Source organism: Rana temporaria, chromosome 1 (genome assembly GCF_905171775.1).
Source record: "Rana temporaria chromosome 1, aRanTem1.1, whole genome shotgun sequence".
NCBI classification, from domain to species: Eukaryota; Metazoa; Chordata; class Amphibia; order Anura; family Ranidae; genus Rana; species Rana temporaria.
The window spans coordinates 431,642,263-431,654,982 of NC_053489.1; the positions used below are offsets into that span (position 1 = coordinate 431,642,263).

The 12,720-nt window shown below is 40.2% G+C and overlaps 1 protein-coding gene across 1 annotated transcript in view; it reads left to right on the forward strand.

The window, feature by feature from the left end:
• The window catches only part of TMPRSS9 (transmembrane serine protease 9), a 184,598-nt gene that overhangs the window by 170,226 nt on the left and 1,652 nt on the right, over positions 1-12,720 (forward strand). Inside the window, exons 18-20 of the mRNA XM_040325655.1 lie at positions 1,899-2,070; positions 7,461-7,726; positions 7,837-7,973. Coding sequence (XP_040181589.1) covers positions 1,899-2,070; positions 7,461-7,726; positions 7,837-7,973 — 575 coding nt within the window. The remainder of the gene's footprint in view (positions 1-1,898; positions 2,071-7,460; positions 7,727-7,836; positions 7,974-12,720) is intronic.

Consider the following 12,720-nt stretch of genomic DNA (forward strand, 5'->3'; position numbering starts at 1 on the left):
TCGGGTCCCCTCGGGGAGCGATCCGGGACGACGGCGCGGCTATTTGTTTATAGCCGCTCCGTTGCGATCGCTCCCCGGAGCTGAAGAACGGGGAGAGCCGTGTGTAAACACGGCTTCCCCGTGCTTCACTGTGTCGGCGCATCGATCGCGTCATCCCCTTTATAGGGAAGACACGATCAATGACGTCATTCCTACAGCCACACCCCCCTACTGTTGTAAACACACACACAGTGTACACCAAATCCTACAGCGCCACCTGTGGTTAACTCCCAAACTGCAACTGTCATTTTCACAATAAAGAATGCAATTTAAATGCATTTTTTGCTGTGAAAATGACAAAAATCCCAAAAATGTGTCAAAATTGTCCGAAGTGTCCGCCATAATGTCGCAGTCACGAAAAAAATCGCTGATCGCCGCCATTAGTAGTAAAAAAAAAAAAAAAGAATAAAAATGCAATAAAACTATCCCCTAATTTGTAAACGCTATAAATTTTGCGCAAACCAATCGATAAACGCTTATTGCGATTTTTTTTACCAAAAATAGGTAGAAGAATACGTATCGGCCTAAACTGAGGAAAAAAAAAGTTTTATATATGTTTTTGGGGGATATTTATTATAGCAAAAAGTAAAAAATATTGCATTTTTTTCAAAATTGTCGCTCTATTTTTGTTTATAGCGCAAAAAATAAAAACCGCCGAGGTGATCAAATACCACCAAAAGAAAGCTCTATTTGTGGGAAAAAAAGGACGCCAATTTTGTTTGGGAGCCACGTCGCACGACCGCGCAATTGTCTGTTAAAGCGACGCAGTCCCAAACTGTAAAAACACCTTGGGTCTTTAGGCAGCAATATGGTCCGGGGCTTAAGTGGTTAAGCATCATTAAAATCACTGCTCCTGAAAAAACAACTGTTTTTAAAACTTTTTTTACATTGATACATATTCCCTGGGGCAAGACCCGGGTTCTCAAAGACGTTTTACGACAATAACTTGCATATTAGGCTTTAAAATGAGCACTTTTGAATTTGAACGTTCAAGTTCATAGACGTCAATGGGGTTCTAAATGTTCGCGCGAACGTTCGGTCCGTTCGAAGGTTCTGGTGTGAACCGAACGGGGGGGTGTTCGGCTCATCCCTATTCTCCAGGCTCACACGTTTTAGCCTTGTAGGGGCCTTATACATAGCTTATGATTCATCATGGCTATGATTAAAGCCCCTACAAGGCTGAAATGCATGAGCATAGAGCATGAGCATAGATGACATCTTATTTCCTTTTATCCTGATTTAATAAAGAATGGTATGGTACTCTTTTGCTGCCAATTTGTTATTGCTGTGTCCAGTAACAGGAAGTAATAGTGATTTCTTCACATTTTCTGTCTATTTAAAAGGTGTTATAACAAGAAGAGAGAGGAAGCTACCTAGTATAAAATGCCATCCACCCAAAAAAATATATTAAAAAAATTATAAATAAAAACACATTTTCTAGTAGGGTGAAGAAGGATTAGAACATATCTCAGAACTTGCTGTCTGTGTCCCTATTGGAAAGATTTGCCCTCATTTCCTTTCCAGGTGACAGTTGTCTGACAGAACAGGATCTGCAATCTGACAGATTTTCTGTCCTGACCCACCGTATTCAAAAGGTTTTTACTGAAAGTCAAGCATTATTAGCATGGGTTTGTCTGTTATCCAGGATAAATAGCTGAAGCTATTAGTGCGAAGGGTTTGACCTTTAAACAAAAAAACAAAACAAAAAGGATGTCAATTGTATCCCCCCTTTTTTTAACTGGTAATGATGTACAAGATTGTAAGCCTGCACAAATTTAGAATTTATGTCTTAAAAGTTACCTCTCAATGATACCGAAATGTTTTCTTTGACACTTTTGTCTATTTTTCTTTTGTAACAGATTGTGGTGCAGCTCCAGTAATACCCTTTAACAAGATAGTCGGGGGAAGCGGTTCCCTGAGAGGAGAGTGGCCATGGCAAGTTAGTCTCTGGCTGCGAAGAAAAGAACACAAATGTGGAGCTGTGCTCATCTCGGACCGCTGGCTGCTGTCTGCCGCCCACTGCTTTGACATGTAGCTATTTTTTGGGCATTATTTATTTTGTACTGGTTACTAGAGATTAATGAATTTTATCTTCTATAAAAAAAATCTAACAATTTCAGCAAATCGTTGCCACTTTAGTAAACTGCATTCGAGTCAATAGAGAGGGCAAAATTAAGGTGTTTAAGGAGTGCAATGGGCTTTAAATGGTTCCTAAGTATTACTGAAGCTGGTTTTGACAGTGGGAAAGAAAGTATGATAAAACATTAAATTGATAGTACACAAGTTGCAGTCAAAAAGCACAAGAAAATGAAAAAAAAAAGACAATACAAAAAAAAAATGAAATAAACAAAATTACCTTAAATAGATTTCCCCCTTAAAAACACCCTCTAAAAAATAAAAAAATAAAAATAAAAATAATAAGTTTTCAAGCAAATTACACCTAACCAGCTTAATAAGCAAAATTCAGTTTCCACTTTGGTAAAATTAGTGATTCATTGATGGTACTCCTCTCATTTCCATTGGCTATTTTTTCTTAGGCAGAAAGGTGAATAATTGTACTGCATGGAACGGATTGTGTATATTACAGTACTTAAAATGATCAATAGGCAATATTTGAAATGCTTTTACAGCTCAATACAGCTTCCAGTCCTCTGCTGCTGGTCACATGTTTAAAATTAAAAGAATAGCCTTTAGAATACAGAATAAAATAAATATGTAATATCAATAAACTGTTTTAAATTGTCATACAAATATATATTTGAAATCCGATCTTTATTATTTTTTGGGAATAATGTGGGCGGATTTCTGCCAGGTACAGGCTGTGTCACACTCCTCCAGCCTCTGTCTTAGAATAAGAGGGAGGTGAAGCCTTCATCAATCTACAGGTAATATCCTGTCCCCATTGTGTTTAGCTGGTTAGTGGAGATGGAGGAGGAGGGAAGGACTGGGCTGGAATTTACCACTGTCTATACGCCCACATGTGTGACTCTATAGTCACATGGGCTGCTCAAATGTAATAGGGAGGAAATGCTCAGCATAGAAACTGACGGAAAACTGAGCATGTGCAGAACTGCCAATGCTGCACTGCAAAATCCCTAGCTGCATTTGGGACATGGAGAGAAGGGGGAGATAGAGAATAGCAGGATCAACCAGTTTTTTTTTACAGAATACAGAAAATTAATCTCATATTGACTGAGTTTGTATGAACAGCATGTAATACAGCATTTATTGATAGTTTTTTATGATGTGGGTTTAGTGACACTTTAACTTAGGACATCAAATAGCCCAATGCACAGGAGCTCATTTCCTTTATAGTTGCCAACATTTTAAAATAGGAAGGACACCTTGAAGGTATCACGCCCACTAAATATCTGCAGGCATGGCCAATGAATTGGGTATGGCTTCATGCTTGTAGTGTGGGAGTAAAATAAGCACAAGCTATAAGCTACAGTTAGTGTAATTGGCAGTAATGTAACCCCTAGAACTAGTGTCATTGGCTGCAATAAAAAAAAAAATCAGCACTGGTGTAAGTGGCTACAATAATTAATTATGTTATAAATTGTTATAAATATAAATAAATAAATAAATAAATAATGGTCAGCGCTGACAGTGTTGAGAAAAAAATAAAAAGATTGCACTTACCATAAAATCTTTCTCTTGAAGTCCGTTGAGAGATGCAGGAATTCAGGAATTCTTAAAGGGGTTGTAAAGACAAAAATATTTTCCCCTTAAATTAAAGTCTGACAGTAGCTGATAAAGTAAAAAGTAATATTTTGCATTATAACTAGTTTGATACCTGTTGAAATCGAGCTGTTTTATTCACCTCCGTCACTCCTGAATCGTTATTCTCACTGACTTCCTGGTTTGCGGTGCGCATTCATTCTTGCTACATCACGGCCTAATGGGAACTACAGTTCCTATTAGGCTTAGCCTCCATGCCTGTGAGGGATAAGAGAGCATCTTCACGCAGGGCTGTAGTCATAGGGAGGGGATGAGCACATTCTGCTTTCCACCATGCAAAACGGCTCAGATGCTGGTGGAAAGCAAGAAGAGGAGAGACAGGAAATGGCATTTTCAAACCTGGATTACTGTATTTTGGAGGTCAAAAGGAAAAACGAGGTAAGTGATATTTAAATGCTCTAGCTTACAGCAATCAATTGATCTAATAAAAAACGAACCTTTAGTGTTCCTTTAAACTTGTAGGTTATACTGCTGTTTTCAAGAGGTAGGGACAAAAAAAATGTAAGTTAGCCCCCATATAACCTTGCCTCAACTCATGCCTCAACATGCCTAAGTTTTGTGAGAAAGCAATACATAGGGCCAGTAACACAAAGGGACAGGACCTGTAACTCTCAATGGACTTCAAGAAAAGGATTTTATGGTAAGTACAAAAATATTATTGTCCATCAAGGGACACCGGAATTCAGGGATTCTGAAACAGCTGAGAGGTCCAAAAGCAGCCCAACTGAGTGGTCCAACTGATGTAGGGTCAATCCCACAACAGAACATTTGAGAGAAATCAAGGTCTGAATCAAGTCTAAAAAAAGAAAAGACCATGCAAAAAACAGTGGAACTAAGGCAACCAAGAGTAAGAGATCTGGAAAGAGCCACAATGCTGAGCCCAGTGCTTGAAAATTACATTCCATGTTAGCCTTGTCTAGTGGGGTCTGAGGATGATCCAATCCAGATAGCTGCTGTATAGAAACTAGTGCAAGAAACAATGTGGAAAGCTTGATAAAAGTCATGGACCCGGATTCAGATAGAATGCTCTATCTATGGGCGGGCGTAACGTATCTTAGATACATTACGCCGCTGTAACTTTGGGCGCAAGTTCGGTATGCAGAAAGAACTTGCGCCCTTAGTTACGGCGGCGTAACATATGTGTGGCGGCGTAAGCCTGCCTAATTCAAATGGGGATGTTGTGGGCGTGTTTTATTTAAATTTCAGATGACCCCGCGTTTTTGATGTTTTTTTTGAACGGTGCATGCGCCGTCCGTGAAATATCCCAGTGTGCATTGCTCCAAAGTACGCCGCAAGGTCGTATTGGATTCGACTTGAACGTAAATGACGTACAGCCCTATTCGCGAACGACTTACGCAAACGACGTCAATTTTTAAAAACTCGGCGCGGGAACGACGTCCATACTTAACATTAGCTACGCCTCATGTAGCAGGGGTAACTATACGCCGAAAAAAGCCTAATGTAAACGACGTAAAAAAATGCGCCGGCGGGACATACGTTTCTGAATCGGCGTAAATACCTAATTAGCATATTCCTCGCGTAACTATACGGAAGCGCCAACTAGCGGCCAGCGTAAATATGCAGCCTAAGATACGACGGTGTAAGACACTTACGCTGGTCGGATCTTAGGGGAATCTATGCGTAACTGATTCTCTGATTCTCTGATCAGAGATACGACGGCGTATCAGGAGATACGCCGTCGTATCACCTATCTGAATCCGGGCCACGGAGAAGAAAAATATCAGCAGTGTGTAAAGGATCCTGATTGAAATCATTAAAGAAATATCACAAAAATAGAATGCTAGCAAAAATACAGTTGAACTATTTTTCAGCAGAGCAGGGGGAAAGGTGTTCAACCTCCTAGGAATAGGTATGATGGATAGAGGTGGGGGTTATACGAGGGGTGACCTAAACTGCTTTATGATTCAAAATGATTTCGCTGGTTAACAAATAAGGTCTGTAAAAACTTGATAAATTTGGAGTGGAGAAAGTTGACAGGTCTGCACAGAGCCCTAATCTCAACCCTACTGAACACTGGGAACAGTTGGAACATTGATTGCAAGCCAGGTTCTCTTGTCCAACATCAGTGCTAGATTTAAAAAAATGCTGTAATGGCTGACTCAGCATAAATGTCCACAGACACATTCCAATCTCTTGTGAACAGTCTTCCTAGAAGAGTGAAGGGTATAAAATCTCAAAGAAAGTGGGTAGGGATGGGGAGGGGGTCTATAGCAGTGATGGCGAACCTTGGCACCCCAGATGTTTTGGAACTACATTTCCCATGATACTAATGCACTCTGTAGTTGAGCATCATAGTTCCAAAACATCTGGGGTGCCAAGGTTCGCCATCACTGGTCTATAGCAATGTACATGGTTTTGGGATGTCCAGCATTCTCATATAGGTGTAATGGTTAGACTCCTTAAACCTTTGGCTACATAGTATATTTGGATTAGTGTCTCAGATGGCACTAAAGCCAGAGACAGCTAGGTGAAAGTCAGTTTTGGCTATGTAAGTATTTATCTAAAATGTGTAATTTTCCATTTAATTCAGTGGTTGTTCAATTTTTAATAGAAAGTTTGTATATTAGAATTATTAGCCAGTGTTGTATTTATCCAAGGTAATTTTTTAGGGTTAATTTCAGGAAAGTCCTATGCGTAGATCAGTAGAAAGTACAAATGTACCTATTTATATAAAGAGTCAAATTTTAAATTTGCTGAGGATTTTTCAACTAATCATTTTAGATTTTTACCTATTAACAGTCTATTATATGCCCCAAATGCAGCATCCATTCACTGTTCTTTTATTTAATATATTTAAATTTGTTGCGGATGTAGCAGGTGAATTCAGGCACACAAATGTGCTTTTACTTATACAGTATATGTTCCAAAAAAACACAAGGTCAGATAAACAGATTGAAAACTGTTGTTGTAGATATTTGCACCTTGGGGGGCGCTTGGGGCCCTTTGGCATTCACTGCAGGCCTTGGGGCCCCTGCAGACAGTGGTCTGGTTTAGTTGTTAATCTAGCCAGTGAAATAATAATTATCTTTAGAGTAGCTTAAAATAGTTAATGGTTTGATTCTTTCTTTCACACTATATACTTACAGAATATTTTCGGTGCTGTCCATCCCTTTTCATTTTAATGTTGTTTTTTTTATCTCTGATCTTTTATAATGGACCTTAATAAGAGAAGTATCAATTGTAGTATTATTCATTTTTAAGAGGGCTGTGGGGAGTACAAATGTTGACTTCTAAATCAATAGCAGTGGTCTTTAGCTGTTTCAAGTAACGTATCTCAAGGCTATAACTGTCTCCTGAAGCATGTCCTCAGTCTACAATTATTTCTAATAGCACGTTTGCAGTCTCTGTCTCCTGTTGTAGCTTCTCTGTATAACTTTATATAGAGATGCACTCACTAAAAACAGGTGTGGCCCCTTGGTGATGTCAGGAGCCACATTTGAGGACTTATTAAGTAAGTTGACCATCAGTGATCTAAGCCCTCAAGGAAAGCACTTGGATTCAGATACTCAATCCATATGTTACTGATAAAGCGATGCATTTTGTGGCTAGTGGTTTTCCTATTTCAGTTCTGGTCTTCTCCAAAACAGAAAAACAAAGTTTCCACAATTGCTATACACCTGTATGATTTCCATCATGACTGTTCTTTTCATTATTGTCAGCTACAGTGATCCAAAACTGTGGGCAGCATACTTGGGGACCCCCTTTCTTAATGGAGTGGAGGGAAGAGTGGAAAAGATTTTTCGGATACATAAGCATCCTTTCTACAATGTCTACACACTGGACAATGATGTGGCCCTACTGGAGCTGCCTTCACCACTCTCCTTTACTAATTTGATCAAGCCCATCTGCCTTCCAGACACAAGTCACAGCTTTTCAGAGGGAACCAAATGCTTTATCACAGGTTGGGGATCTACTAAAGAAGGAGGTAATCTTTCAGCAAAATCAGTGCTCTATAAATCACGTAAAATCATGTAAAATAATGTCTGGATTCTGCCTTAATGTCCATATATGAACTTTGGCTTGTATGTATCTCAGGTCCAATGTCCAGACAACTGCAGAAAGCCTCTGTTACCATAGTTGGGGATCAGACATGCAGAAAATTTTACCCCATTCAGATCAGTCCCAGAATGCTTTGTGCTGGCTTCATGCAAGGAGGTGTTGACAGTTGCTCGGTATGTATTTTTCAAATTTTGTCATCTTTAGTATACCATTATCTGTCAAAATTGCCCATATTGCACTATTTATTCTTCTGCTTTTTCTTTTTTACATTTTAAGTAAAAATAGGCATTAAATCAGAACTCAAGCCGAAATCTCAGAGTCTCAAATGTAAACCAACTAATATATGTCCTTTTCTTAAGCCCTGTACATACTATACAGAAAAATTCTGTATGCGGCATGATTGTTCAATTTTTGTATAGTGTGTACATAACTTTTGACATCCGGTTCCGACTTTGCAAACGAAAATTTCCTAAGGGACAAACTCCAAAAAAAAATCTCGTAAGTGAACAAAATGGAGGATTTTTGTTTATTGTGTACTGTTTTCTTATGATTTTCATAAAAGAAATATCAGCTACGAAAGACTGCGCATGATCAGATACAACAAAGAAATAGCTTTTGTCGTACGAGAATTTTCATACATTATTTCTATCCTCGGTTCCAAATTGCTGTGAAATAACAAGGAAAACCAGCCGACCGTTCGCCCTATTTAATGTGTACGCCACATTTCATGGTATCTGATATAAATAGAGATCATGGGAAATGATTGCAGAAGTTCTTTTTCCTTAGTCATTTTTATCCACTTCTGGGGAGAATAGACAATGAAAGGGTAGCAACACACCAATGAAATCATTGCATACATTTCCATAGCAGTAAACATGCTCAAAGACAAAGAATGGGCACACACCAATACAGCCTGATTTGCTTAGAATGGTGCTGCTTCCTTTCCCAGTCCTGTTTGTGCTATTTATTACATGAAGCCTATATCCGGTTCACACTTCCGCGGCACGACTTCTCGGGCGACTCTGCAAGTCGTCCTGAAGACGACTTCAGAGGCGACCTGCAAAACGACTTCTGTATAGAAGTCAATGCAGGTCGCCCCGAGCCGCCCCCGAAGTCGTGCAAGAACCTTTTTCTAAGTCAGAGCGACTTGCGTCGCTCCTATTAGAACGGTTCCATTGTATTGAATGGGACGCGACATGTCAGGCGGCTGAGCCGTCTGACGAGTCGCCCCAGTGTGAACCGGCTCTAAAGATGCATTAGTTTACCTATATAAGCTAAATATAAAATATGTTCACAATTTGTAGCATGTATAGTGAGAAGGGCTTTTAGAGCAGTGTCATCCAGTTCTCTAAATTTTAAGTAGATTTACATTTTAGGACAAACATTTTGTATCACTTTTAGTGGAGAGAGATTAAAGACACCTGGTTATGTGTTTATTGCTGAGTTAGGGTATTCGCCCTCTGTATTTTTTACTGGTGAAAGAAAATCCCAAATTTTGAGTTGTCACCAGAACAGGAATAGAAGTGGAAATCATCCAATGGAGAAACTATTTCTAGTGAAAACCAGGGATTTCCTCTCACTTTCTGTTGTGGCTATGGAACAGGAAGCGAAGGGAAATCTCCCCAATGGGACTAAAAAAAACTGTCCTCCCTAACTCTATTCAAAATGAGAAAAAAGTTTTGGCTTTACTTCTAGTTTAAAAGGAGAGAGGAGAGAGGAGAGAGGAGAGAGGAGAGAGGAGAGAGGAGAGAGGAGAGAGGAGAGAGGAGAGAGGGAACAATTTTGAATCCATAAACACCTTGCTTGCTAGAAAATGATGCTAATTAATTATAGAGACCTAATGGAAACGGCAAAAAGCTAGCAATAAAAGCTTCATCAGCCATAACTTTTTAAGCGCCCACGTAATATTGAGTAGGTCCCCCTTTTTGCCGCCAATACAGCCTTGACCTGTCAAGGAATGGATACCACCAGACCTCTGAAGGTATGCTGTGGTATCTGGCACCAAGGCATCAGTAGCAGATCCTTGAAGTCCTGAAAGTTTCAAGGTGGGATCGCATTGGATCAAACTTGTTTTTCCAATACATCCCACAGATGCTGGATTGGATTGAGATCTGGAGAATTTGAAGCCAACACCTCAAACTCATTGTTGTTTTGCCCAAACCATTATTGAACCATTTTCCAGTGTGACAAGGTACATTATCCTGCTGAAAGAGGCCACTGCCATCAGGAAATACAGTTTTCATGAAGGGGTGTACGTGGTCACCAATGTTTAAGTAGGTGGTACGTGTCCAAGAAAAAAAAAAACACATGATTGCAAGCCCTAAGGCTTCCCAGCTGAACATTGCCCTAAGCATCACACTTCCTCCATTGGCTGGCCTCCTCTCCTAGTACATCCTGGTGCCATCTCTTCCCCATGTAAAAGATGCAAACGCACTTCGTCTTATAAATGATGTAAAAGGAAACATTCATCAGACCGGGTCACCTTCTTCCATTGCTCTGTGGTCCAGTTCTGACACTCATGTGCTCATTATAGGCCATGGGTGCTCAACCTGTGGCCATCAAGCTGTTGTGGAACTACAAGTCCCATGAGCCATTGCAAGGCTGACTCCCAAAGAGAGGCATGATGGGACTTATAGTTCTGCAACAGCTGGAGGACAACAGCTTGAGCTTCCATGTTGCAGGCACTTTTGGCTGTGGACATAGTCCAGTCTGGGTACCCTGCCCGGTCTGTAGCTACACTGCCCCATATGCAATAAACTGCACTGTGTTCTGAGACTTTTCTGTCGGAACCATCATTAACTTTTTCAACAATTTGAGCTAAAGTAGCTTTTCTATTGGCCAGCCTTCGCTCCCCACATGCATTCAGTGAGCCTTGGCCACCAATGACCCTATTGTCAGTTCACCAGTTTTCCTTCCTTGGACCACCTTTTGTTAGGTCCTGACCACTGCAGACTGGGAACATCCCACAAGAGTTGCAGTTTTGGAAATCGTCTAACCCAGTTGTCTCACCATGTTAATTTGTCTCTTGTCAAAGTTGCTCAAGTCCTTACGCTTGGCCATTTTTTTTGCTTTTAACACATCAACTTTAGAGACAGCATGTTCACTTGCTGCCTAACATATCTAAAATAAAAGGAAAAAGCTCACAGGGTCCTAAACCCATATGTTGGGAATAACTTCTTACTGATTCGTTCTGTGGGAGAGGGTACCTCTTTAACTGGCCATATACACCAAAAAGTGAAATACAGGATACCGAATGCGGTGTCTTCTACAAAATAGTTGAGTATTTAGTACCAACCATGGTAACTATATAGGAATAGAAACATTTTTTTATTTGAACAAGAAAAATACAAATTGGTTCAATAAAATATAGAACCAGATGGTTCTGAACTCCAAACACCCACAATTAAAATGTAATGACAACGTTGTCACTATACATAACAGAAACGAGGCCCTGCACTCACAAACATAGACCATTGACTACAGCTCTCAAAGTGCATGGGCTGGGGTGCATATTAACTGGGAACTTTAATGTACAGTACATGCATCCAATGAAGCTTGTGTACTATGCAGTCGATTAGTAATATCACCTAAGGTTTACAGTAACAATGCATACAGCTCTAATATTAGAATTGTATCCAAAGATGGAGACTTCAAGTGGTGTACAGACACAGAACACCTTCCATATAGTGATCATGGCAGTAGAACAAGGGAATAAATTCACACCCTATACTCATAAATAGAAAACTGTGGTATAAAACCACTGCCTGATAGTTGACAGTTTACGTGGTGGTTTGTCTTGCGGCATAGATAAGGATATCATGATGGCCTGCCCGTGTAGTGTATTACAGCATGGCGCTAACCAAGCTATTAATTCACAGGGTGTAACCACCCTTCTATTTGAAGTACAAAGGGGTTCCTTCAGCAGATGACAAAAAGTATGCATCAACCATCTTAGTTCTTATTGCACGAATTACGGTAGGTGCAGTTTAGAGGTAGATACATAAACTATGCTTGAACATCAGCATCATAGTTCCATACGTGAGACCAGTGTAAAGAACTGCCTGGAAGCTCTTACCATTCCTTGACGTTCCAGTGTGTCACCTCTGCAGTCTGCTGCTAAATAGCCAGTTGGTTTGGCCTGGAACTTTGTATTGGTGTCAACGATATGGCCGTAGTTATCCAGGTACCTCAGCACTAGAATGGGCTTATGGTGTAGGGAGATTCACACTGCCACGATAATAGAACACACGTTGGAGCACAGGGCTATGCTGTGCTGCCTACATCAATGCGTTTCACACACATAACCGTGTGCTTCGTCAGGCCTAACATATCGACCCCATTTTCAAGTGTCCTTTTAACCAGAAAATCTTATACACTTTTCTTGTCAGTGGTCATAAAGTTATGGCTGATCAGTGTATACTTTGCGCCATTTTCTAAGAAGCGCAGCGTTCAACTTCTCACATATCATATTCATGGTAATTACTGCAGTTGCTTCCTTTCTGGTTTTATCATGTTCTGTACAGGGGCAGCCAGGCAGTTAAAGGGCAAGTTCACCTTTTATAGAAAAGTCCCATTGACCTGCAGTGCTGCGATCTCCCATTCAAAGCCTTGGTATAGCCGCCTCGGGGCTTAGAAATCCCCTGAGGGGGTCCTGTTCACCTTACAGATTTTTCCATAAAGGTGAACTTACACTTTAAGCAACTTTAATGCAGAAGAGACATTGGGGGTTATTTACAAAAGGCAAATCCACTTTGCACTACAAGGGCACTTGGAAGTGCAGTCACTGTGAATCTGAGGGGGACATGCAAGGAAAAAAAAAAAACAGCATTTTAGCTTGCACATAATTGGATGATAATCAGCAGAGCTGTCCCTCATTTCAGATCTACAGCGACTGCACTTCCAAGTGCACTTGTAGTGTAA